Source organism: Tachyglossus aculeatus, chromosome 11, assembly GCF_015852505.1.
Source record: "Tachyglossus aculeatus isolate mTacAcu1 chromosome 11, mTacAcu1.pri, whole genome shotgun sequence".
Taxonomy (NCBI): domain Eukaryota; kingdom Metazoa; phylum Chordata; class Mammalia; order Monotremata; family Tachyglossidae; genus Tachyglossus; species Tachyglossus aculeatus.
The window spans coordinates 45,157,896-45,185,762 of record NC_052076.1 but is presented as its reverse complement, the minus strand read 5'-3'; the positions used below and the strand labels follow the sequence as shown (position 1 = coordinate 45,185,762).

The 27,867-nt window shown below is 45.7% G+C and overlaps 1 protein-coding gene across 1 annotated transcript in view; it reads left to right on the top strand.

Moving 5' to 3' along the window:
- The window catches only part of SLC7A5 (solute carrier family 7 member 5), a 76,121-nt gene extending 59,482 nt beyond the window's left edge, over positions 1 to 16,639 (top strand). Inside the window, exons 7-11 of the mRNA XM_038754320.1 lie at positions 787 to 890; positions 1,720 to 1,816; positions 3,171 to 3,320; positions 7,231 to 7,408; positions 10,886 to 16,639. Of these exons, the coding sequence (XP_038610248.1) occupies positions 787 to 890; positions 1,720 to 1,816; positions 3,171 to 3,320; positions 7,231 to 7,408; positions 10,886 to 10,941 (585 nt within the window). The 3' untranslated portion in view covers positions 10,942 to 16,639. The remainder of the gene's footprint in view (positions 1 to 786; positions 891 to 1,719; positions 1,817 to 3,170; positions 3,321 to 7,230; positions 7,409 to 10,885) is intronic.
- The last annotated feature ends 11,228 nt before the right edge of the window (positions 16,640 to 27,867 follow it).

Here is a 27,867-nt window from a genome sequence, read left to right as displayed (position 1 = left end):
GTGCAGAGCAGTGTACTAAGTGCTTGGAAAGTACAATTCAGCAATGAGAAGCCACGTGGCTTAGTGACAAGAGCACAGGCTTGGGAGTCAGAGGTTGTGGGGTTCTAATCCCGGCTCTGCCACTTGTCTGTTGTGTGACCTTGGGCGTGTCACTTAACTTCTCTGTGCCTCAGTTACCTCATCTGGAAAATGGGGATTGATTGTGAGCCCCATGTGGGACAACCTCATTACCTTGTATCTACCCCAGCGTTTAGAACAGTGCTTGGCACATAGTAAGCACTTAACAAATACCATCATCATCATTATTATTATTATTACCTCTGCCCTGTGACTGCGGCTTACTGCTTCCTGTTCTTCCTTGTGTCCTTCACCGCTCATTCGAGAGCCAGCTGCAGTTTGGCAGGGATGAAAGTGAAATGGATTGCTCCACCTTGGGGCATTTAAAAGTGTGCAGGGAGTTGGAATTCTTGTGAAGGCAGGTTAGTAGTGCTTAGCAATACTACTGATAATAATGGAAATAATGTGCCCATTTTAGCTTTAATAGAAGTCATCTGCTTTAGTGACTGATTCATAAGTAATACTGTCCCCATTGTATAGATGGAACAACTGAGCAGTTTGAGAGGGTAAGGAGGCTTCCAATCAGAGGAGTTGAAATGGAAACCAGGCCTCCAATGTTTTGCACTCTATTCTTTCTGTCACCCTAAATAACCTATCTGTGGAACTGGGAAATATCTTGGGAAATTACTTACTGAATAAGGGGCTAATTGCTTTCTGTTTTTCTTCTAGGACTTTGGCAACTATCATCTAGGGGTAATGGCCTGGATCATTCCTGTCTTCGTGGGTTTGTCCTGCTTTGGCTCTGTCAATGGATCCCTTTTCACATCTTCTAGGTACACTTCTGGCTCCCCTGTACTCTGCGCCTTTGAAATCTCCCTCAAACCCTCCGGTGTTTGGGGGCCACTATCTTTAGGAAAACGATTCCAGTGACCAAAACCATCCCTCTGCATCACCCATTCACTTGGATCTGTACCCTCTAATCTCTAATAATAATAATAATAATAATAATAATAATAATAATAATGGCACTTAAGTGCTGGGGAGGTTACAAGGTGATGAGGTTGTCCCACAGGGGGCTCACAGTCTTAATCCCCATTTTACAGATGAGGAAACTGAGGCATAGAGAAGTTAAGTAACTTGCCCAAAGTCACACAGCTGACAACTAGCAGAGCCGGGATTTGAACCCATGACCTCTGACTCCAAAGCCCGGGCTCTTTCCACTGAGCCACGCTGATTCACTAGATATTTATGTCCCGTCCCATCCCCCCCGCAGCACTTAATGTACATATCCCTAATTTATATACTTATTTTAATGCCTGCCTTCCCCTCTAAATTGTAAGTTCCTTGCAGGGAACGTGTCTACCCACTCTGTACTGAACTCTTCCTATCACTTAACATAGTGTTCTGCATACAGTAAGTCCTCAATAAGTGTCATTGATTGCTTGATTTGGTATAAGGCCCTACCTGCCAAACCTCAAGAAAGGCCAGGCTTAGAGTTCCTTCATCCACCACAAGACCGAAAAAGATCTATTGGAGCTAGTGTATTGGAGGATGTATAGGGTGTGTTTTGCAAGTGGACAATAAATGCCTATACGTTGGTCAGGATCATAAGCACCCACTGGATGTGGTGAGGAGAGTGACTGTAAGTTTCCTATGCTACAGATTGTTCTTCGTGGGATCCCGGGAGGGCCACCTGCCTTCGGTTCTGTCCATGATCCATCCTCGACTCCTTACACCGGTGCCATCCCTCATATTCACAGTAAGTGCCATCCCTCCCATTCACATTGAGTGTCTGGAGGAAGCATCAAACCAACTCCCAACCCATGGGAATGAGTAAGAAGAAGCATACGGATAATTGAAATCCACAGATTTACCACAAACCTTAGTTTTAGTCAGACGGCTTCAATCTCCTTCCCCCCAAAACATTTTATGGAAACTGCTGGCAAGCAATTAAAATGGACTAGTTTGTGTTTCGTCTTGCATTCCTCCTTTCTCCTGTTTCAGTTCATCCCATACCCCCCTTCTTTCTCCTCCTCCTCTTCCACCTTGCTTTTCCTTCCCTCACTTTCTTTTCTCCACTTTTCTTCCCTCCTCTTCTCTCTTCTCTCACCATAGCGCTCCTCCAGGCGCACCTGTAGAGGCTCATCAGAAAGAAGAAGAAAAGAGGGAGACTTGGATGGTCCATAAACTGGAGAACCATTATCTGAAAAACTGAGAATTGCCTATGGCTGAGTCCTTCACTTCTCTTCCCTATAAGTTATCTCACTTTATCCCCACAACATCCCTCTGAGGTGTGGATTAACCTTCCCATTTTTGCAGTTTAAGAAAGAGAGAAAGAGAGGTTTAACTTATCCGAAGTCACACTGCAGGCCAATACCCGAAATGGGACTAGAACTCTGACTCCTGCCTCTTTGACCCATGCTCTTCATTTTCTGTCAGGTAGTCTTCCCATTGCAGGCTTCCTCACAAACCTGAAGCATTCAAAAATGTCCCATCAGGAGGGCCAGGGAAAGCACAGCAAATGGAATAGAAGAATTCTGCTGGTGGAAAATAGTGAATTGAGTTTGCTGTTTACCATGAGCTTCTCATGGTTATTACTGGAAATGATCACCTACTTCTTGTCAGCCTTGAGCTATGCACTGTTCCAGAATAGTTAATTAGTCAAATTTCCTGGGCATTGGGTTTGCTATTCCAATAGAATTGACAAACATTGTGAAATGAGGGAAATACGTTTAGGGAAAAAGATGCTGCCCATACAGGATTGTCCACACGGGACTGATACAAAAAACATCCCTAGTGGTTTTCCCCCACATTTTGTTGACCAAGTAAACCTCAACCCTTTTGTCCTGTGCCACTTCCCCAAGTCTCTGTTTTTATTTGTGGCAGCCTCACTGACTTTGTGTTGTATCCAAAATGCCACTTCCCCAAGTCTCTGTTTTTATTTGTGGCAGCCTCTCTGACTTTGTGTTGTATCCAAAAAATGAAACAACTTAAAGCAGTCCAGTGTAATTAATCCTAAATTTCCCGAAAGCCTAGTGTCTCTTTTGTCCCCTCCTAAAGGCCTTCCCACTCCTTCCAACCTTATGCCCGACTTCTGTTTCTTTGGTTTGCAGTGTGCCATGACCCTACTCTACGCTTTCTCCAATGACATCTTCTCTGTAATCAACTTCTTCAGCTTCTTCAACTGGCTCTGTGTGGCCCTGGCGATCATTGGCATGATTTGGCTGCGTTTTAAGAAACCGGAATTGGAGAGACCCATCAAGGTGAGAAGATTGAGAGGTTCAAAGCTCTTGTCCCCTTCCTGCAATGGAGTTGCGTGCAGGGTAGTTAAAGAAGCAGCATGGCCTAGTGGATAGAGCATGAACCTAGAAGTTAGAGGACCTTTGTTCTAACCCTGGCTCTGCTGTGTGACTTTGGACAAGTCACTTGTCAGTGCCTCAGTTTCCTCATCTGTAAAATGGGGATTCAGTACCTGCTCTCCCTCCTACTTAGACTATGAGTCCCATGTGGGACAGGTACTGTGCTCAACCTCATAAATATGCATCTACCCCAACACTTAGAGCCATGCTAATACATAGTAAGTGCTTAACAACTAACATTTTTTTTTTAAAAAAAGGAAAAAGCCTAGGATCATTGGGTGAGCTCAGCAGTGCTGAACGCATCATGTTTGAGGTTTCTGAGCATTTGTTCAAGAAGGCCTCCAGGGCTCCCTTTTTATAGAGCTGAAGTTACTGACTCTCAGCCTGTCTGTGTGGGAACTTGTATTAGCCTGTTGACTCAGATCATGATTCCCCTTCTGAGACATCGGAGACATCTGGACATTTTGTGAGTTTGTGCCTCTGGACAGAGGGGATAGATGAAAGACCAAGACCCCCCCTCTCCATATGGGACGATATGTTGATGGGAAATGTGGGAAGGAAGAAGGACCAGAAGGAGACAGGTGCTTGCTAAGGTACAAATTGGATATTAGAAGCATCTTGGAGAGAAATGAGCAGGTATTCGTGCCAGCCAGCACCAGTTTCTGGTTCCTGCCCAGTGTCTTATTGGCAGGTGTCCACCTTCCAATTGCCAGCCTTGGGAGAGGCCCGGAATTTGCCTGGGCCAGAGGGCACCAGGAACCTGCTCACCCTTGGATGGGTTCCCTCTAATTCGGCCTAAGGCCCACGGGATAGGGGAGGAAATGAGAAAACTATGTATCATCCTGTCGCTACCTGTAGCGAGAGAACTGGGAACTCTGAAGCTATGTCTTTCACCTCCCACCCATCTAAGAAACTCTACCTCCAGGGGAAATCCAAACCCATGTTCCCCAAAAGGAGATTGGTTATGGGCTGAGAAGATTTGGTAAAGGTGTTTCTTGGGCCTTTTTTTAAAGAGAACTTGCAAGTCACTGACCTAAATGGACGTAATAACTAGAGAAGTAGTGTGGCCTAGTGGATAGAGCACGGGCCTAGGAGTCAGAAGGTCATGGGTTCTCATCCCGGCTCTGCCACTTTTCTGTTGTGTGACCTTAGACAAGTCACTTAACTTCTCTGTGCCTCAGTTCCCTCATCTGTAAAATGAGGATTAAGACTGTGAGCCCTATGTGGGAAAGGGACTGCGTTCAACCCGAATACTGTGTATCTACCCTATCGCTTAAAGCAGAGCCTGGCACATAGTAAGCACTTAACAAATACGGTAATTGTTATGCTTATTTTTATTATAATAACTTTTGTTGTGGTATTTGTTGACTGCTTAGTATGTGCCAAGCACTGTAATAAGTGCTGGGATGTATACGAGATAATCGGGTTCCACATGGTGCTCATAGTCTAAGTAGGAGAGGGAGCAAGTATTGAGTCCCCATTTTGCAGATGAGGTAACTGAGGCACGGAGAAGTAAAGTGACTTGCCCAAGGTCACGGCAGATAATAGTAATGATGATGGCATTTATTAAGCGCTTACTATGTGCAAAGCACTGTTCTAAGCGCTGGGGAGGTTACAAGGAGATCAGGTTGTCCCACGGGGGGCTCACAGTCTTAATCCCCATTTTACAGATGAGGGAACTGAGGCACAGAGAAGTTAAGTGACTTGCCCAAAGTCACACAGCTGACAATTGGCAGAGCCGGGATTCGACCCATGACCCCTGACCCCAAAGCCCGTGCTCTTTCCACTGAGCCACGCTGCTTCTCTAAGTGGCAGAGCTGAGATTAGAACCTAGGTCGTCTGATCCCAGACCCATGTTCCTTCTACTAGTCCTCGCTGCTTCCCGTGGGCATTCGTGAGAAGCAGCATGGCTCAGTGGAAAGAACCCGGGCTTTGGAGTCAGAGGTCATCAGTTCAAACCCCGGCTCTGCCAATTGTCAGCTGGGTGACTTTGGGCAAGTCAGTTAACTTCTCTGTGCCTCAGTTACCTCATCTGTAAAATGGAGATTAAGACTGTGAGCTCCCCATGGGACAACCTGATCACCTTGTAACCTCCCCAGCACTTAGAACAGTGCTTTGCACATAGTAAGTGCTTAATCAATGCCATCATTATTATTATTATTATGGGCATGAGGGTTAGGAGTTGTCCTAGCCAGGACACACCATTACTGCCAGTGTAGCCAACTGCGCCCTAGGTGAAGGAAGTGATAGCCCACAGGACAATAAGGGGCCATGAGAGGTCATCTTGTCCACCTCTGGCAGCATCCCACCTAGTCCATGCTCGGCAGCTAAGAATCTATCCCATTGTTCGAGGTCTCCAGAGAAAGAGGAAGGCGGCTGTGAGCGTGATTCCTGAAGACGTGCAAGCCGAACTTTCTTTGGCACAGTGCAGTGTGAAACCAAGCAAGGTTAACATGATGAACTCAGGTCGGAGGTGGTGTCTTGTTAAGAGGCAGACCCAAAAAAGAACCATCCAAATTGAGTAAGGGAGTTTTTTTGCTTCAGCTTTTGATCTGTTGGCCAACGTTTGGTGCGTCATCGGTGTGTGTTTGCTTGTTTATTTAGACCTATTTTGTCCCTTGTCTACAGCCACTCCTCCTGTCCCACCTAAAGTGTCGGGTTTTGCTTGTGCCTTCCCTTGCTGGGAATTAGCCACAACCTGTGTTGGGACGGATGTTTTTTCCCTTTGACCCAGATACTAGTATAGTAGGCTTCCATTTCTGCCTTGCATTCCCTCTGCCATCCATAAATACTCCAATTAGGGTGTCTACCTTTTCAAAACTGAAAACCCAGCGAGCTCTCTTTCCCTTCAACCCTCTTTCTGAGGCCCGGTTATGTCCCAGTTTCATTTCTGGGTGGTCTGTGAGCTACCCTGGAGCTATTTTTCAATGTTTAAAGAATTTTGGGGTTCAGACTCACACTCAAACTGGTCTTAAACTGGCACATTGAAGGGGAAATGATCGCCCCTTGGACCAGGTAAATCGCTGCCTGGCCAAATCCAGGATGTACCCAGAATCCTGCCTGGGGCAGATACATAAAACCCTACCTGTGTTTGGCGCTTGACTTGTAGGGACATGCAAGGTGCCTTATAACAAAGCTCAGCAGGCATTTTACAAGCATTTCTGTGTATCCTCTGAGCTTTCTGGGACCCATGCTAATTGTCCCAATGATTCTCTAGGACTATGAGTTCAAGACCAGTGCCATAGACAGAGGCAGGAAAGCTCTTTCCTGAACACAGGATTGAACGCTTTGAAATCAGCCTTACAGTCTGAGAAAAGGTTTCCAGATTGATTCCTTAGTCCTTTGCAGAACTCAAGGGTGATGGATAAGGGGCTTGCTTATCCAGGCCTAGGGCAAGGTAGAGGAAGGGTGGGCAATAGAATACTGTTTTCTGGCTCTTAGATCAGCTCCAATTATCGTTTCCCTGCCAGACTTTCCCTTGGAAGCAGGGCATATTTCAAGCATATTTTTACACGATCCCATACCCAGAGCCTAGTCAAGGATGCCCTGGGTTAACATGTCCTTGTTTTCTGGCCTCCAAGAAAATAAACAGCAGGAATCCTCCCCTCCTGTCACTTGCCTCTTTCTAAGCATGATGAGAATTTGTGCTTGGGGGACCACCATGAAGACCTGCTGTGTTCTTGAAGCCTAGAATTGAGGAGTGGTAGGAAAGGAGGGGTAGTCCCAACTTCCTCTTGATCCAGGCTTGAACTCTTCTTGACTTTTTTTATTTTTGCCCCTAGTGAATGTCTGTTTCTTAATTCCCTGTCTCCAGGTGAATCTCATCTTACCCATCTTCTTCATTCTGGCCTGCCTGTTCCTGATAGCGGTTTCCTTCTGGAAAACTCCAGTGGAATGTGCCATTGGTTTTGTCATCATCCTCAGTGGGATTCCTGTCTACTTCTTCGGGGTCTGGTGGAAAAACAAGCCCAAATGGCTTCTCCAAGGCATCTGTAAGTACCCTGCCCAGGCTGCCCATTTTCCGAGGGGAAAATAATTTGAGCAAGAGATCCCCTTTCACCTAAAGCGGGGCGGGAGATTATTTGGACTTTCTCGCTGTTTCCCATTTTTCGTGAATGAATTCAGGCCAGGCCATAGAGGTGAACGGGTCAGTGGGGAGAGGCTTGAATTCCCAGAAGTGCAGCCAGTACCCCATGCGACAGCTCGTTCTTAACCAACCCATCACAGACATTGCTACTGTCCCATGCCCTACAAGGGTTAAAAGCCCAGGAGACCAGGAGCAGCGACAACTCCAACAGAGTGAGGTTGGACCTTGTTATACTGGAATACAAAGGGTATCTTTCAGTGCAGGCTCCCCAAGTAGTACTGTAAGGCCCCAGGATTGTCCCCCACTGCCCTGTTCCCTACAAGAAGCAGCTTGGCTCAGTGGAAAGAGCACGGGCTTTGGAGTCAGAGGTCATGGGTTCAAATCCCAGCTCCGCCAATTGTCAGCTGTGTGACTTTGGGCAAGTCACTTAACTTCTCTGTGCCTCAGTTCCCTCATCTGTAAAATGGGGATTAAGCCCCACATGGGACAACCTGATCACCTTGTAACCTCCCCAGCGCTTAGAACAGTGCTTTGCACATAGTAAGCGCTTAATAAATGCCATTATCATTATTATTATTACTGTCAGTAGTGAGTAAGGGTATCTGTTGAGCATTCACTAGGGGCAATGCGCTGTTCTCAACACCTGGCAGTGGGCAACAGAAGTATGAGACATGTTCCCTGTCACATGTTCATTGAGCTCTTACCGTGTGCAGGGCACTGTTCTAAGCATTTGGGAGAGTACAACATAACAGTGTAACAATGTCCACAAGGAGCTTGCACTCTAACTGGGGAGACAGATGGGGTAAATAGAATAGATTGACTGCATTACTGATACAGAGGTGAGGTATAAATAAGGTTTGGAAGTCCTAGAGGTGGCTGATGGGTCGGTGTGGACTGCCTTTCCTTTGGCTATTGCTTTGGAAGGAAATATTTGTATTTTGTACAAGAAACCAGTAATGATTTAATGTTGCCACTGGGACACCTACCAAGAGAAGCCCTGGAACAGTTACCATTTCCAAACAGATAAACCTCCAGGGCTTCCTGCCCATCAGTTTGGGCAAGTGTGCCAGTCCCTGAAGGACTAATGGCAGCATCCTTGTTAAGTGGGGTGAGGAGAGGAACATTTTAGACTTCCTCCCACAGGAACAGAATAAAGTGGCAACCCCAGGTGCTTTAAAGTGGCAAATCAATCAAGCCCATGAGGGGCTTGAGATAACTCAGGAGCATGCGGTAGGATGAGAAGAGGGAGGCAGTCTCCCATAGGGACCTTTTAGGTGATGCCCAGACTTTTATTAACTTTTAATAAATTAAAAAATTATGGTATTTGTTAAGCAATTACTGTACTAAGTGCTGGGGTGGGTACAAGCAAATCAAGTGGATACAAACAATCAAGACACAGTCTCTGCCCCATGTGGACTAACAGCATCAATCCCCATTTTACGGATGAGGTAACTGAGGCCCAGAGAAGTGAAGTGAGTTGCCCAAAGTCACACAGCAGACAAGCAGTGGAGCCGGGATTAATAATACTAATGATGGCATTTGCTAAGCCCTATGTGCCAAGCACTTTCTAAGCACTGGGGTCAATACAAGGTTATCGGGTTGTCCCACTTGGGGCTCACAGTCTTAATCGCCATTTTACAGGTGAGGTAACTGAGGCACAGAGATGGTAAGTGACTTGCCCAAAGTCACACAGCTGACAAATGGCGGGGCCAGGATTAGAACCATGACCTCTGACTCCCAAACCCATGCTCTTTCCACTAAGCCACGCTGCTTCTAGATTAGAACCCATGACCTTTTGACTCCCAGGGCTGCTTCTCAATTTTTCTGATGTCTCAACTTAGAGTATTTGACCCAAGGATTTTAAGGAGTGGACACTCTGGTCCCTGTTGAGCTCTCTGCCCGAACAACTGATTCAGGGAATTTGAGCAGCATTGCTCAGTTTCTAAATCCCACACCCTACCTCCATCTTTAACATAACAATCAGACTTAAAAACTGGAGAAAAAGAAATGTTGCTTATAAAATGCAACGATATGGTTCAAGGAAAGTACACTTTAAAAACAAGGTCTTGGGACTTGTTTTTGTCTTTTTCCTTATGTGCCAGTCTGGGGTCTTGGAAAAGCCAGTTACACATGGACCAAGTTTATAATCACCATATCAATCAAAATCAGAGTAATGAGCTTTTAAACCACAAGTATTTGACAGCATTTCAGGAACAAGTTTTACAAAATCCTCTGATTTTAATCAGAAGCATTTTCCTCGGGCTCCCATGCCAGATATGTTCCTCATAAATCATTTGAACAGATTGAGCCTTTTGGTCCATGTGGCAGCAGAATCCCTAGGAATAGCTTCTGCCCACTTTATTTCAGGTGCAAAGAGCCCAAACAGAGCTACTGCATTCAGGGGTTTGGGAAGAGAATGAGTGGTGGGTCGTTTCTTAAGGGATCATATATGTTCACCAGTATATACCCACATGTGATGTTAAAACATATCTGGATATCAAACAAATTATCTGGATAGATCTGATAAGCCCAAATGAAATATCTGGCTAATTTGCACTTGCAGGCTTAGCCTATGTCCGTGCATATAGATTGTGTCTGTGCTTATACCTCCGCCTAGGTGGACGGAGCTGATGTTTATGCCTCTCCATTCTTCCGAATTTAACTAAAAAGGACCATGGATTATCAGTTCATCTGAGGAATAAGCAGAGTTGGCACAGGGTTATTTGGCATGCTTGCCACCTCTTTCAGTATATCCAGATGGTAATCCAGATGTGTTTAACTGAGGGATTGGCCTGTGGAAAATCCTCCCGACAGTGTGTTTTTTGTTTTTTGCCCTGTGCCTTGGGAAGCAGCATGGCCTAGTGGATAAGAGCATGGGCCCGGATGTCAGAAGGATGTGGGTTCCAATCCCAGTTTTGCCACTTGTCTGCTGTGTGACCTTGGACAAGTCACTTAACTTCTCTTTGCCTCAGTTACCTTATCTGTGAAATGGGGATTGAGACTGTGAACCCCATGTGGGGCAGGGACTCTGTCCAACCTGATGATCTTGTACCTATCCCAGTGCTTAGAACAGTGCTTGACACACAATAAATGCTCCACAAATACCATTATTATCACCATCATTAGTATTCCTAAATTCTTACCATGGTCACTCAGTTAAGCTAGTTGAGAATCTCTGTTAATGGAACCAAGGGTAAGATTTGAACCAGAGATTTGATTTGGCTCTGAAGAGTTGGATGGCTTAGGTCAGCCTACTTGATGAATCTAGTTTGGGGGAACCTTAAAAAGGAAAATAGAAAGGGGGTGTTGGGATTGTGTTGAAAGGGATACCAATATTGACACGTCCCTCTGAATAACCCTGTTTCTGTTTCCTTCCCAACAGTTTCTGTAACAGTCCTGTGCCAGAAGCTCATGGAAGTAGTCCCACAGGAATCATAAGCAGAAGAGGAGAGACACCGAGAGAGAGAGAAAATACGCATTTATTATTTTTAAAGTCTAAAAACAAATCACTTCCACTCCCCTGTCAAAGCAGTGTCACCATCCAGTCACCTGGGTGACAGCTATCCGCCCCTTTGAGGCCTCCTTCATCTTCTCTCTCCCTCTCCCCAGACCGGGCAGCTGAGTGGTGCTCTGAAGAACTCGTGGTACGAATTTAGTCCAGGAATCATTTCCACTAGATACCTCCGATGGGCCTCCAGAGACATGCAAGAAGTCATCGCTGATTTTTAGGGATAAGACTCTGTGTGTTTGATGGCTGGACTTCATTTTATTGGGTGGGGTGTTTTCTCCCTCTCCACCCACCCAGTTTTGTTGTATTTTTTTTTATTCATTAGGACTAATGGATGCCATTGATGTGAATTATTTTTTGGAAGGGGTGGGGAGGAGAGAGAAAACATATTTTTTATCCAATGCTGTCAATAGTACACTCATGCTCTGGAAGGAACCAACCCTCCCTTTCCCCCATCACCAAGTGACACAGCACTCCTCTGTCCCGTTCTTTTTTTTTTTTAATGCAACACAGCGCTGCCGATATTACTGTTACAAGCTGCAAGGAAGGCAATCTTCTTTAGACCAAGCACGTCTGGGCACAAGTGGATGAAACTACTGAGACTAGAGACAATCCTAGTTTTAAATGTGGACTTGCACTGATTTTTGACTGGTGTTTGATGTTCCCATGTCTGTCACCCAGCAGTAATATTTTTGGGGTTTTTTTTATTGACATAAACATAGTGATGCTAGTTAAACTGTAATCCACTGGATTTATGTTTGTTGTCTTGATGACATAGTTAATTCCCTTTCCTTTGTTAGCTCTGTAAAAAAAAAAAAAAAAAAAGGCAATAATTGAGTAAGCCACAGCCTCTCAAATGGAAATTTTTTCAGGAGAAAATATTGTTCAGAAGATTGTAACTTTCTCCCATCTATTGGAACTTGTCAGCTCACCATTACAGGTATTCCTCTGAGTGTCAGGAGGACCTAACAGCTGAAAACTACAGAAGTTGTTTGCTAGAGAGATCCATGGTCTACCCTAGAGGCTCCTTGGCCAGTGCCCCAGGGGCGAAAGGAAAATGGGAAATGGGAAAATGGGTTGGGGTGGTGAGATCCAGAGAGTTCTCTGAGGAACCACTGAAGATGACTTCTGTGTTTCCTTGGTTCACCCCTGTGCTTTCCAGCATTGCTCCTGTTCACACAGAGCGGGATTGCATGAGCCTGGATCCGTCAGCACCCGGTATACATGCAGGCTATTCCTGTGAACCTGTGTGTGTGCCAGGGAATCGATTTCAGAGGTTTGTGACCTTCCAAGTCAAGAGCACAGCAGTAGTTCACCTTCCAGACTCTCACTGCACATGCTTCAAATCTTAGATGATCCTTGGGCCTGGGACACCAACGAGCAAAAGTTTTGATGCCTAAGTGGGAGCTTTCAGGGTCATGCATGTGTGCTGTACCTTGAGCGGCAGTAAAATCTTCCTATTGTGAATTTCCCATCCCTGATGCAGATGAAACTGGCAAGCATCATGTCCGTTGGCTGTGCTGGAGCCCATACAGGCTATAGGTTGCAATGGTGAAACTTGGGGGCCAAGTCTAGGAGGGAGAACGGTTTATGTGCTTCATATTTCCACTTCATGCAGGGGAATGGCTGTGCCCCATGCACCCAGATGGCACTGAGTAAGTACGTGAGGGTGACACCATTGCCCCATTCTCTGGTCAGCTTCATGCTCTTTCCAGGAGTACCAATCCCTGGAGTTGGATTTCCAAGTAAGATGCCTGTTAAGAAGGTTTGGTGGTACTCACCCAAATTAGGTGCCGTCTCAGGCTTCCTGTAGGGACAGAAGAGAGATTTCACTTTGACTCCTCGAGTGTAAATACCGACACGCATATACTATTCCATCACCCTGTTCTACTCATTGAATTAGGAAAGTCCAGGAATGGAAGGAATCTGTCTGTCGCTTTACGTAGAAGGAACCTAAATCTTTAGTAGGCTCTTTTAAGCCTTAGCTGCAACTTATTTGCTCCTTCTTTTTTAAGCAATTAAATAAAATCATGGAAAACTCCAGTAGGAAGAAAATGCACCTCTCTAGATTTCAGGCCACTTAGGCTCCGTTTCCTGCTTCCTTAGTTGGGAAGAAGCTGGCGATTTACCACTGTTCTGAACTGACTTGTTCTGTGGCATCGGGAATGGTGATGGAAAGCAGAATTTGGAGAGAATGTTCAGATATAAGGGAAGATACAGTCCAAATGGTCAACTAGCCCAAATGTATCAAGATTCCCCCAGGAAAATAGAGCCCGGAGTTTACCAAAGTTGTATGACAATAACACTCTCATTCCTACCTAGTTGTCCACTAGTTTTCTTAGCAGCCAACAGTACGAAGGTAGGACCAGAGATCAATGGGTTTAAGAAAAGCAATGCTGAAATGAGTTGCCTCCAGAGAAGAAGACTCCACAGACGTTCTACTCTCATGTACTGTTATCTAGATGTGCTATCTAACGTCTAACCAACTTGGAACTGCATGTCCTCTAAATGGCCACTTTGACACCAATTCCAAGTTCTAGTCGTTTTTTTTCATATGACTCACATGGCACCATGGCCCATTTTCTACCTCTTTCCTGTCCATTTGAACCGTAGATTTTTGTTTTTTTGCTTTCTGCAGAGCACATGTAAGATCCCAGCCACATCTCTGTGGTAAGGTTTGAGCATGTAGCATAAAATTAGTGCAGTGAGCAGTATCTCCAAGTGTGGGATTATAATTTTGGTGTAAGAATCCAGGGGGAGGCAACTTTGTTCGAAGTAATCCCTCTGATCAGGAAGCACATGATTTAATTTGCAGACTATGACGTGTGCAACCCAGGGAGACAATGTCACTATTTATTTAATGCCAAGGGGATCTCAACTGCTAAAGGGCAAGGAACCGTATGGGTTTGTTCCAGACTCCGTGTATCAGTTTCTTTTTTTTTGCTCTGTTTGACACTACTGAGGAGGCTGCGAGGAAAATACTCATTGGAGGCCATCCTCTTTCTGTAAGGAATGAGTGAATGGATTTGTAAGGAAGATGCCAGCGATCCCTCTTTCCCCAGTATTACTGTAGTGTCATATCTTGCCTTTGCTGTGGGATATGAAAAGACACACTTTACTAAATTTCTTCCCTCTTGTGTGACCGTAATAAGTCCTGAAATCGTTTATCATATTGAATCTAATGCAACTGGATGCTCAACCTTGTGGTGTGAAAACAGGAGTGGGGGTGATAAAAATGCATTTGACTCTATCACTGAACTAGAAATGAAATTAGGTGTCCACCGTATTAGTCTACTTCATGGAACAAAGGACTGAAGTAGGGGGCAACTTTAGGCAAGTGTGAATTTTAGATGGGCCACTCTTCTCCAGGTCTGACTGGGCCCCGTCTTTCTTTTCTCTTAATTCTCTCAGTTGCTGATCTAAGAGTCCCCTGCCACTTGGCCCAGATCCTTCAGGGATAGGTTGTTTAGCCACCATATGGACCACTGGTTCTGGTGTAACGGGTGAAATGTGGTCCTACTGGTGTGAAGTTAGCAAGAACGCCCGGGGCCATCTGTGACCCGGGCATGGTGGTGAAATGTGTTCTATGGTATGGACCCCAAATGCTGCTGGAACACAGTTGTCATCCATCCTGTTCCTGGAGTTCTTGTCAAACATCAGTAATTTTCTGCCCGCGGATAGAGGCAGGGAAATGGATGCTCCAGAAAGTGGGTGGCTGTTCTGAGGCTGTGGGGTTTGAAGCTGAGTTGAGAATGTGATGGGTCCACACCCTAAGCTCCGTCTGACTGGATCACGGCAGTTCCTGGGTGCCTTCACGTGATCCTTCACTCTGTTGAAGGGAGTAACTTACAACATGGTTATGACCCATGTTCTCTTTTCGGTTTCTGCTGACAGGATCCGAAAATGTATTCAAACCATCCCCGAGAGACAGAGATAATGTTTCTTCAAAGTCAAAATCAGAATCTTTCCCCAGCCCAGTTGCCCCCACCGCAAGAAGGGTTTGGAGCTGGGGTCGCCGGATCTCAGAAGATGGTGGGAGAAAGGGGGAGCGCTGAAGCTTTATTAAAACTCCCCCATTCCCAGGTAATGAGGTAGTGCGGTCGTAGTGGGACGCAGATGGAGAGAATATTTCTGAAAAATCAAATCAGTATCCGTCCCCCGCCCCATTGCCTCTGCTGTGGGATATTGCCAGGATGATGACTATAAACCACTTAAAAAATGGTTGAGTTTGTGAGAAGCCACAAAGCTTAAATGATCATCTTGGAGGACTTGGCTAGATAAACAGGTTGTAGTTAAACATGATGCTACTTCGTGAAACCATTCTAATTTCCAATCTATCACTAAGAAACTGTGTGCATCTATTGGTAGGGGGTCTCTTCTAGAAGTAGAAATTAAGAAAGCTGCTTTCTGGTGCCATTAGTACAAGATTAAGTCAAGTGACATTGGTGGCGTCTTTCAGTTGGTAAACAAATAGACCACCTTGAAGCTATTGAAACTCAGTCTTTAAAAATCAATAGTGGGGGTGGCTTTGGGTCAGACCAAAGTACTAAAGGGTGTCATTTTGGGACAAACTACTGTGCTTTGAATTTGAAGTCAGAGAGGGCCTTCCAGAATGAATTCAGTCCCGTTTCTCCCTGGGTGGTGCGTGTGGGACAAGACTACATCTTGGGGATCAAGTTGGAGATGAAATAAATGAGGATCTCCGTGCCTGCCTTCACCCCTCTGTTTCAGGGCTCTGACCGAGAATCCCTTCTCCAGTTTGCTCCCCAGGAACCCCTTTCTCCCAGTTGAATGCCCCTGCCCCTTCCTTTCCTACCTTGGGGACAACAGGAATAGGAATTGGAGCAGTTCTTATTCCTTGAAATTGTTTATTAAAGGACAAATGAGATCCCAGGGCTGATCCCAAGGTATCCCAAGTAGAGTGACCTAATGGGAAGAGCACGGCCCTGGGAGTCAGACTACCTGGGTTCTAATTCCAGCTCTGCCACTTGCCTGCTATGTGACTTTGGGTAAGTCACTTAACTTCTCTGTGCCTCAGTTACCTCATCTGCAAAATGGGGATTCAGTTCCTGTTCTCCTTCCTCTTAGACTGTGAGCCCCATATGGGACCTGATTATCTTATATCTACCCCAGCACTTAGTACAGTGCTTGGCACAATACTAAATGCTTAACAAAAACTGCAATCATTATTGCTTTTCTTTTATAAAAAGGTTCTTTCCCAGAGTATGGTGTTGGACTCCACACACTGCTGAGGGACATACTGGCCGACTCTGGGAAGACAACGAGGTGGGGTGGGTGGTTGGCTCCTTGGGGTCTTTTTAAGGTGTTTTCATGTGTTTTTTATTTTACTGGGATAAATTAAATCAACATAAGTATAACTACTAGGCCTTTTGTTGAACTTTATTGCTTTTTTCTAATGGTTTACTAATTGAGGATGCTGTAGGAGACTTTTGTATTTATCTTGAAAGGTAAATCTGTTTAGTTGTAATATTTTTTAAATGCTGTTTAGTATATTTGCATTCCCATGTGCATTAGCTATCCTAAGGTTAACTTCAAACACTGTATTATCAGTGAAGAGTAACTTGATTAATAATCCTTTTGCTTTATAAATGACACATTTTGATGCAATGTATCTTTTTCATATTCCTTTTGTTAATGGGTAACAAATATTACTTTCAGATGGTTCTGGTCCTCTTCCCCCGCTCCCCCCAGGCTCTGTTTAGCAAAGGAATCCGCATTGTAACTACCACTACCGCTTCTTGTCTTCTCTCGTCTTTCACAAAAGTGTATTTTGTTTCTTCAAGAATGTTTCCCACTTTTCTTGGTATTCCTTTCCATTTTACCCAAGCCCACTGCCACCGTTCTGCCTCTCATCCTGAGAGAGCGGGATCTAGAAGGGCTCTTCCATGGCCAGCCTTCTCCTGTCATGGATGCCGGAGGAAGATGGCAGGGTTCATGTTGGGAAACACAGCGTCCACAGTACAAGTAGAGCCCGCGGTACACCGGCCTGCTGCTGCACGAGAATGAGGCTGGCTTGGTGGGTGTGCCATTAGGTAGGAAGCCTGGTTTTGGCTGGGGCCTCAGGATTCATTCATTCATTCAATCGTATTTATTGAGCGCTTTCTGTGTGCAGAGCACTGTACTAAGCACTTGGGAAGTACAAATTGGCAACATATAGAGACGGTCCCTACCCAACAGTGGGCTCACAGTCTAGAAATGGCTGGAAATGTGTTTTGCCTAATGGAGAAGCAGCAGCCATAAGAGCAGAGTTGCGGGATGGGAGGGCGATAATGCCACGGACGGCTCCCGACCACCACCGGCCCTGAACATTGTAGGGCCTAGAGCTATAGCCCCCAAATCAATGCTATGGAAGGTCCCCCTCCGTGACCACTGCAGGCCTGGAGTTGTAACCCCCAAGTGCTATGGACAGTGCCCCCCGACCCCGCTGATGGACAACCTGCTGTGTATTGAGCTAAAGGTAATACACCAAAAGCGACCGAAGCTCCCACCCACACCCACATCCTGCTCCCTTAACACTCCAACTGAAAGGGGATTGGCAAGTAGAACATATATAATAATAATAGTGATGATGGCATTTGTTAAGCGCTTACTATGTGTGAAGCACTGTTCTAAGCGCTGGGGAGGCGACGAGGTGATCAGGTTGTCCCACTGGGGGCCCGCAGTCTTAATCCCCATTTTCCAGGTGAGAAAACTGAGGCCCAGAGAATAATAATAATAATAATGGTATTTCTTAAGCGCTTACTATGTGCAAAGCACTGTTCTAAGCGTGGGGAGGTTACAAGGTGATCAGGTTGTCCCATAGTGGGCTCACAGTCTTAATCCCTATTTTACAGAGGAGGCACAGAGAAGTTAAGTGACTTGCCCAAAGTCGACAATTGGTGGAGCTGGAATTTGAACCCATGACCTCTGACTCCAAAGTCCGTGCTCTTTCCACTGAGCCACGCTGCTTCTCTAAGCAGCGTGAAAACAATATCAGGTGAAAAATAGATCAGGTTTGGGGTGAAAACAATGGCTTTGGTTGCTTGGGTTTGGCTGGAGGACAGGATAATGTGGGCCTCTCGGCTAGCCCATGAGAAATGCACCCCAAATCATCCCACTGCCAGCCTGACCAGTTTTTGGGAAGTGCTATGAGGCTCCTAAGGTGGGTGGTGAGGTTGAGAAACAGGGCTGAGGCTTAATGAAGCCTGAATTGCTCTGTCATTCTCTGTAAACTGTAAAGCCAGAGAAGCAACGTGGCCTAGTGAATACAGCAGGGGCCTGAGAGAAGGTCATGTGTTCTAATCCCGACTCTGCCACTTGTCTGCTCTGTGCCCTTGGGCCAGTCACTTCTCTGGGCCTCAGTTACTCCATCTGTAATATGGTGATGGAGATTGTGAGCCCCACGCGAGACAGGGACCATATCCGACCCGAGTTGCTCGTAGCCACCCCAGCACTTGGTACAGTGCCAGACACATAGTAAGCACTTAACAAATACCATTACTATTATCATTAATCTCTTTGTAAGGATCACATCTACCAACTCTATTATATTGTATTTTCCCAAGCTTTTAGTTCAGGGTTCTGCACATAGTAGATAATCATTAAATACTATTCATCGTCAGTAGTATTATATTGAGCACTTGTGTGAACAGCACTGTACTGTACTAAGAGGTTGGGAGTAAAATACCCCTGATCGGCCCAGAACTTCTGTTGTTGCTAAAGATCAGAAGTGCTACGTGACTCCAGTCATCCTCCAGCCACACTGTCTCCTCCCTCTAGTGCTGGCTGGGTACTCAGGATCAATCGGCCCCGTGCGGTCTTGATAGGTGAAGGTTAGCACTCTGCCAGGGAATTGATGCTGGTTTTTAATAGTCCAACAACTAAAACTCTCCCAACCACATGGACTGCAGTAATATCCTTTATTGGGGTCATTTGGCCCCCCACAAAACCTAGGTAACTGCTCTTGGATCAGTAAAACCACCAGGTGAGTAAATACTAAAGTGGACAATTGGCTAATATAGACTCACCTTAAATACACAGCACATCAGATAGTTTAATCAGCCCATCTTGGTCCCATTACCCCTATCCAGTCCCCTGGCCACTCAGTTGCTAAAACCCGTGGACCTTTTCTCCACGTTTTCCAAGAACCTCCCTCAAAAACACCTCCATTTTCAGAAACACTTTCCAAAAGTCTCTCGTCACCTTATGGCAATATGAAATGATTTTGGGATCACACTGGAAGTTGTGCTTCTTCCCTTGCCAATCTTCAGAGGAAAAGTTGAAGTGTTGGATCCTGCAAACCTAGTAATTTCAGAACAGTGCCAGTGCCTTCTGTTGATATTCCTCCTGCAGCCTTTACACTATAATCCACACAGGGAAAATAATATATTAAGTACACAGGCTAACAACCCTGAGAACACAAGCCACCAGCCTGTCATTACTTAGGAGCTTTGACAGTCATCCCCAACGGCTCTGCCACATGTCTCTTACGTGAGTTTGGACAAGTCACTTAACTTCTCTGTAGATCAGTTAACTCACCTGCAAAATGGGGATTAAGATTGTGAGCCCTATGAGAGAGATGGCATGTGCCCAACCTGATTATCTTGTATCTTCCCTAGTTCTTAAACACTCAGTCGTATTTATTGAATGTTTATTCTGTGCAGCGCAATGCACTTAGTTTGGGGTGGAGTACAATATAAGACAGTACAGGGCCTGGCAAAGAGTGAGCAGTTGACAAATACCATAAAAAAAAAAAATGGGAAAGATGCATGTTCAGGCGATGATTGCCCATTTTATGCAACTGGGAGCCCTCTGCTACCTGCTAATCTTATAATTGTCTCAAAAGTGAAGTCCCATCAGCCAAAGAACCAACTCTTCCCAGGGGGACAAAGGTTAGGAACAAGCAAAGCCAGGAAACACCACCCCTCAACATAACCACCTCACCTCCCACCATTTTGATCTTTGGGAAAATAAACCCTGGCAAGGTGGGTTTGGTCCTCTTTTGATGTGACTCGGAAAGGAATCTGGACTCGCCCCAAGCGAAATTTCAAAGTTCAGAAAGCATTTCCCCACGATTGTCCTTTGTTTGTGAACTGTCCTGTTGTTTGTACAGCTGTGCGGTGACTTTGAAGTCCACTGGGGTGCTTGAGCTAGGAGCAGTCTGGTGAAGAGGCAGACTATTGTCGTTGGATGGTTGGAGCAGCAGAATGGAATGGCTTCTGTTCTTGGCCCCATTGTTTCGGACTACAAAAGCTCAAGAGGGGTTAATAGTACATTTACAACACTGTACAGTGTGGTTCAGTGGAAAGAGCCCAGTCTTCGGAGTCAGAGGTCATGGGTTCTAATCCCGGCTCCACCACTTGTCAGCTGTGTGACCTGTAAAATGGGGATTAGGTCTGTGAGCCCCACGTGGGACCACCTGATCACCTTGTATCCCCCACAGTGCTTAGAACAGTGCTTCGCACATAGTAAGTGCTTAACAAATACCATCATTATTATTATTACGTCTGCTTTGTGACCTTGGGCAAGTCACTTCACTTCTCTGAGCCTCAGTTCCCTCATCTGTAAAATGGTGATTAAGACTGAGCCCCACGTGGGGTAACCTGATCACCTTGTGTCTCTCCCAGCGCTTAGAACAGTGCTTTGCACATGGTAAGCGCTTAATAAATGCCATCGATATTATTATTAGTAACACACTCACATTGAGGAAAAAACTCAAATTTGAGGTATTTAGGATGGCTGGCTAGTTTTCCTGTAGTTGCCGGGAGCCTGCCTTTTATTCTTGAGAAGAATTACGGCCTAGTGCAAAAAGCACAGGCCTCGGCCTCCAAGGACCTGGGTCCTAATCCCTGCCCTGCCACTTGGCTGCTGTGTGATGTTGGGCAAGTCACCTAATTTCTCTGGGCCTCTGTTTCTTCATCTATTAAAAGGGGATTCAATCCTCCATTGTCCCTCCTATTTATAATAATAATGGCATTTATTAACTTAATATGTGCAAAACACTGTTCTAAGTGCTGGGGAGGTTACAAGGTGATCAGGTTGTCCCACGTGGGGCTCACAGTCTTAGTCCCCATTTTACAGATGAGGTAACTGAGGCACACAGAAGTTAAGTGACTTGCCCAAAGTCACACAGCTAAGTGGCGGACTGGGATTTGAACCCATGACCTCTGACTCCAAAGCCTGTGCTCTTTCCACTGAACCAAGCTGCTTCTCTAGATTGTCTAGAATACAATTTAGATTGTATTCCCCTGGGCCTGTGTCCAAGTTAATTAACTTGTATTTACTCCAGGGCTTAGAAGAGTGTCATAAAATAAGCACTCAACAAATACCATGTTATTATTACTGTTTCTGTGTCAAGATTTTTTTATCAAGGAAGTGTAGGTGAGCAGCACATACTCCTAATACAGGTCTTGGAGAGAAGAGTTCTAGAATTATCAATGATAGAATACAATTTACCACTTCCTGTCCCTACTGTGGTGAAGAGGTTCGTGATTGGCCCAAGTCATCTTCCATATCTAAACTTTTATACAGTAAATCTCTGTGAGTGGATCCAAATCAGGTAGGAACCTGGTTTCTGCACTTTTTTGGTATTTGTTAGGCTCTTATTATGTGCAAAGCACTGTTCTAAGTGCTGGGGGGATACAAGGTGATCAGGTTGTCCCACGTGGGGCTCACAATCTCAACCCCCATTTTCCAGATGAGGTAACTGAGGCACAGAGAAGTGAAGTGACTTGCCCCAAGTCACATGGCTGACAAGTGGCAGAGCCGGGATTAGATCCCATGACCTCTGACTCCCAAGCCCGGGCTCTTTCCACTGAGCCATGCTGCTTCCCTATACTTTAGTACACGCTAGGTCCTAACAGGTTCCAACTTCACAGCCTCTTATGTCCCATTCATTCATTCAATCATATTTATTAAGCATTTACTGTGTGCAGAGCACTGTATTAAGCACTTGGAAAGTACAATTTGACAACAGAGACAATCCCTACCCAACAACAGGCTCAGTCTAGAAGGGGGAGACAGACAATAAAACAAAACAAGTAGACAGGCGTCAATAGCATCAAAATAGATAAATAGAATTATAGATGCATGCACATCATTAATAAAATAGAATAATTATCTACAAATATGCACAAGTGCTGTGGGGTGGGCAAGGGAGTAGAGCAGAGAGAGGGAGTAGGGGAGATGGGGAGGGGAGGAGGACTTCCCAAGCACTTAGTACAGTGCTCTGCACACAGTAGGCACTCAATAAATACGGTTGATTGAATGAATGAATGAATGAGGAGCAGAGGAAAATGGGGCTCGGGCTGGGAAGGCCTCCTGGAGGAGGTGAACTCTCAAATAATTCAAATTATTTCAAAAATATTCAAGTAATGGTAATGAGAATATGTATTTAAGTGTTTGCTGTATGCCAAACATACGAAACACCGGGGTAGGTACAATATAAACAGCCTGGAAACAGTTCCTGTTCCACATGGCGTTCAGTCTTAGGGAATATGAGAAAAGGAATTCTTATCCCCATCTTTACAGTGAGGAAACTAAGGCACGGAGAAGTTGGGTTACTTGCTCAAGGTCACGCGACACGCAAAACACGCAAGTGGTAGAGCTGGAATTAGAACTAAAGTCTTCTGACTCACAGACCTGAACTCTTTCAATCAATCAATCAATCAATCATATTTATTGAGCGCTTACTGTGTGCAGAGCACTGTACTAAGTGCTTGGGAAGTACAAGTTGGCAACACATAGAGACGGTCCCTACCCAACAGTGGGCTCACAGTCTAGAAGGGGGAGACAGAGAACAAAACATATTAACAAAATAAAATAAATAGAATAGATATGTACAAGTAAAATAAATGAATAGAGTAATAAATATGTACAAACATATATACAGGTGCTGTGGGGAAGGGAAGAAGGTAAGGCGAGGGGGAGAGGAAGGAGGGGGCTCAGTCTGGGAAGGCCTTCTGGAGGAGGTGAGCTCTCAGTAGGGCCTTGAAGGGAGGAAGAGAGCTAGCTTGGCGGATGGGCAGAGGGAGGGCATTCCAGGCCCGGGGGATGACGTGGGCTGGGGGTCGATGGCGGGACAGGCGAGAGCGAGGTACGGTGAGGAGATCAGCGGTGGAGGAGTGGAGGGTGCGGGCTGGGCTGGAGAAGGAGAGAAGGGAGGTGAGGTAGGAGGGGGCGAGGGGATGGACAGCCTGGAAGCCCAGGGCGAGGAGTTTCTGCCTGATGCGCAGGTTGATTGGTAGCCACTGGAGATTTTTGAGGAAAGGAGTAACATGCCCAGAGAGTTTCTGCACAAAGATGATCTGGGCAGCAGCGTGTAGTATGGATTGAAGTGGGGAGAGATAGGAGGATGGGAGATAGGAGAGTGGGCTGATGCAGTAATCCAGTCGGGATAGGATGAGAGACTGAACGAGCAGGGTAGCGGTTTGGATGGAGAGGAAAGGGCAGATCTTGGCAATGTTGTGGAGGTGAGACCGGCAGGTTTTGGTGATGGATTGGATGTGAGGGGTGAACGAGAAAGGGGAGTCGAGGACGACACCAAGGTTGCGGGCTTGTGAGATGGGAAGGATGGTAGTGCCGTCAACAGTGATGGGAAAGTCAGGGAGAGGGCAGGGTTTGGGAGGGAAGATAAGGAGTTCAGTCACGTATGTACACCTTGAGCTTAGAACAGTGCCAGGCACACAGTAAGCACTTAACAAATACCATTATTATTACTACGAAGTACAATATAACAGAGTCGGTAGACACATTCCCTGCCCACAAGGTGTTTACAGTCTAGAGGAGGAAACTGACATAAAATAGATTAGGGATATGTACATAAATAAGTCTGTGGGGCTAAGGATGGGGTGCATACCAAGTGCCAAAAGTGTAAAGAGCAAAGTGCAAAGATGACACTTTTTAACTGGCAGAAACTTCAGATATTAACCGGGGGGGGGGGGGGGGGGGGGGGCGCCTACCGCCTACTGAGAAGCAGCGTGGCTCAGTGGAAAGAGCACGGGCTTTGGAGTCAGAGGTCAGGGGTTCAAATCCCAGCTCTGCCAATTGTGAGCTGTGTGACTCTGGGCAAGTCATTTAACTTCTCTGTGCCTCAGTTACCTCATCTGTAAAATGGGGATTAAGACTGTGAGCCCCCCGTGGGACAACCTGATCACCTTGTTGTAACCTCCCCAGTGCTTAGAACAGTGCTTTGCACATAGTAAGCACTTAAAAAATGCCATCACTGTTATTATTACTGAGCTCATTTTGCTGAATTTCAGGGTCTTTAGCTGAAAAGGTGAAACCTGTTGCCTGTCCACCTTTTTACTGATTTCCAAGCAAAAGAGTAGTCTTTTCCCAATCCCTCCACCAATTCTCAAGTACACATCCATACCCGTTGTGAACCCCGTGTGGGACATTCATTCATTCAGTCGTATTTATTGAGCGCTTACTGTGTGCAGAGCACTGGGAACATGGACTGTGGTCAACCTGATTAGCTTATATCTACCTAGGTGATAGTAGAGTGCCTCATGCATAGTAAAGCACTTGACAAATACCAATTTAAAAAGCCTCAAACCTACAGTGCTCTCCAAACCAATGATGAATTATTATACAGGAGATGGTGACTATCGGTTCTCTAGCTCCACTAAGGGCAAACAAGAGGGAAAAAACAAACTATACCATAAAGGATTTAGGTTCGACGTGAGGAAAAACATCTAAGCCCTGCGGTTATTAACCATTAGCATGAGTATCTAAGGGAGGATGAGGAATCTCCTGGTAAGAAGTTCTTAATGTTCATCTGTCCGGGATGGGCTCCCAGGACAATAGGCTGGGTTGGCAGGCTTCCGACCTAGTTTTCCGTCTGAGACTAGACTTTCTGCCCCAGGGTGACCCTAGTTTGCTCTCAGCTCATCCATACCATCAATACAGGTGGGAAAAGAGGGGGCAGCCCTTCACACATCCAGATTGGCACCAGATTCTGGTCTGGCAGAAGCTGCTCCTTCCTGTGTGGCCCATCTCTGGCTTCTTATTTCCACCTGGCCCAGGAAATTGGCTGCCAGAGGGATTGTTTCCTTGCTCTGGAGGTTAAAGAGCCTAATATTTCACCCAAGAGGGCTTTTAGCATAGCCTGCTTTGGCCTGATGGTCAGAAGGACTTGGGTTCTAGTCCTGGTACTGTCGCTTTTCTGCTGTTTGACCTTGGATAAGTCACTTAACTTCTCTGTGCCTCAGCTTCCTCATCTGTAAAATGGGGATTAAGATTGTGAATCCCATTTGGGACATGGATTGTGTCCAACCCGATTACCTTGCATCTACCCCAGTGCTTAGAACAGTAAGCGCTGAACAAATACTACGAAAAAAAGCAAAAAACATCATCATCATCATCATCATCAATCGTATTTATTGAGCGCTTACTGTGTGCACAGCACTGTACTAAGCGCTTGGGAAGTACAAGTTGGTAACATATAGAGACAGTCCCTACCCAGCAGTGGGCTCACAGTCTAAAAGGGGGAGAATCCTTTCTATCACCTTGTAGAGCTTCAGAGCTCTGAGATTCTCCTTTCATCAATAATTATGGTATTTGCTAAGTGCTTACTATTTGCCAAGAGCTGGGGTAGATACAAGATAGGAGAAAATGAAGGCCCACATGGGGCTCACAATCTAAGTAGGAGGGAGAACAGATATTGAATTCCCATTTGGCAGGTAAGGGAAGTGAGACACTGAGAAGTGACTTGCCCAGGGTCACACAGCAGGCGAGTAGCAGAGGCAGGATCAGAAACCAGGTCCTTTGACTCCCATGCCTATGCTCTTTCCACTAGGCCATGGTTCTTCCCAACAACCTGCAAGTAACTTCTCCCGTGTCATTTCAGAGTCCAGGCCAGGGCCAGCCCCTTATAAATTCATGCCCCAGAAATGGCAGCTGGGCTCTCTGCCAGGACCATGGCGTTATTTAGACTGTGAGCCCACTGTTGGGTAGGGACTGTCTCTATATGTTGCCAACTTGTACTTCCCAAGCGCTTGGTACAGTGCTCTGCACACAGTAAGCGCTCAATAAATACGATTGATTGATTGATTGATTGATTGATTGACCATGAGCCCACTGTTGGGTAGGGACCGTCTCCATATGTTGCCAACTTGTACTTCCCAAGTGCTTAGTACAGTGCTCTGCACACAGTAAGTGCTCAATAAACATGATTGATTGATTGATTGATTGCAAGCTAGCTCTCTTCCTCCCTTCAAGGCCCTGCTGACAGCTCACCTCCTCCAGGAGGCCTTCCCAGACTGAGCCCCTTCCCTCCTCTCCCCCTCGTCCCCCTCTCCATCCCCCCATCTTACCTCCTTCCCTTCCCCACAGCACCTGTATATATGTATATATGGTTGTACATATTTATTACTCTATTTATTTATTTATTTATTTATTTATTTTACTTGTACATTTCTATCCTATTTATTTTATTTTGTTGGTATGTTTGGTTCTGTTCTCTGTCTCCCGCTTTTAGACTGTGAGCCCACTGTTGGGTAGGGACTGTCTCTATGTGTTGCCAATTTGTACCTCCTAAGCGCTTAGTACAGTGCTCTGCACATAGTAAGGGCTCAATAAATACGATTGATTGATTGATTGATTGATTGATTGATTGACTAGGCCCTAGTGGACAATTCTGCCCCATTCTGGCTCCCCGCTTGTTCATTTTTCAAGAGCAGGAAGCACGGGTCGCCTGATCTCCTCCAGATCCCCCGCCCCATGTGGAGGGCCGTGGGGGCCCCAACTGTTGCCACACTCGAAGTTCCTGGCAAAGGCCGTGGAGCTCTTCTCTCTTCTCTCAACTCCGTGCCCAGGAATTAACCATTCCTGATGTCCCAGCCCTGACGGGGCTTGTTAGCACTAATGCAGTTACTCAGACTCGGTATGTGCTAATGCCAGCAAGGTGGGGGGAAGCGGGGGCGTAGCCAGTTTCTGGAGGTTGGTGTAGGCTGGATTCCAAGGGCACTTAGAGAAGCAGCATGACGTAGTGGAGAGAGCAAGGGCTTGGGAATCAGAGAACTTGACTTCTGAGTCTGGCTCGGCCAATTGCCTACTGTGGGACCTAGGGCAAATCACTTTTAGACTGTGAGCCCACTGTTGGGTAGGGACTGTCTCTAAGTGTTGCCAATTTGTACTTCCCAAGCGCTTAGTACAGTGCTCTGCACATAGTAAGCGCTCAATAAATACGATTGATTGGTTGACTGATTAACTCCTCTGTGCCTCAGCTTTCTCACTGGAAAATGAGGATTCAAGGTCTGTTCTTTGTTAGTATGTTTGGTTTTGTTCTCTGTCTCCCCCTTATAGACTGTGAACCCACTGTTGCGTAGGGACTGTCTCTATATGTTGCCAACTTGGACTTCCCAAGCGCTTAGTACAGTGCTCTGCACACAGTAAGCGCTCAATAAATATGATTTATTGATTGATTGTTCTCTCTCCTACTTTTTTCCCTTGGTATTTATTAAGTGATTGGTATGTGCCCGGCACTGACTGTACTAAGTGCAGGGATAGATAATAATAATAATGATGATGGCATTTGTTAAGCACTTACTATGTTGCCAACTTGTACTTCCCAAGTGCTTAGTACAGTGCTCTGCACACAGTAAGCGCTCAATAAAGAATAATAATAATAATAATTTTGGTATTTGTTAAGCACTTACTATGTGCAAAGCACTGTTCTAAGCACTGGGGAGGATACAAGGTGATCAGGTTGTTCCATGTGGGGCTCACAATCTTAATCCCCATTTTACAGATGAGGTAACTGAGGCACAGAGAAGTTAAGTGACTTGCCCAAAGTCACACAGCTGACAAGCGGCGGAGCCAGGATTTGAACCCATAACTTCTGACTCCTAAGCCTG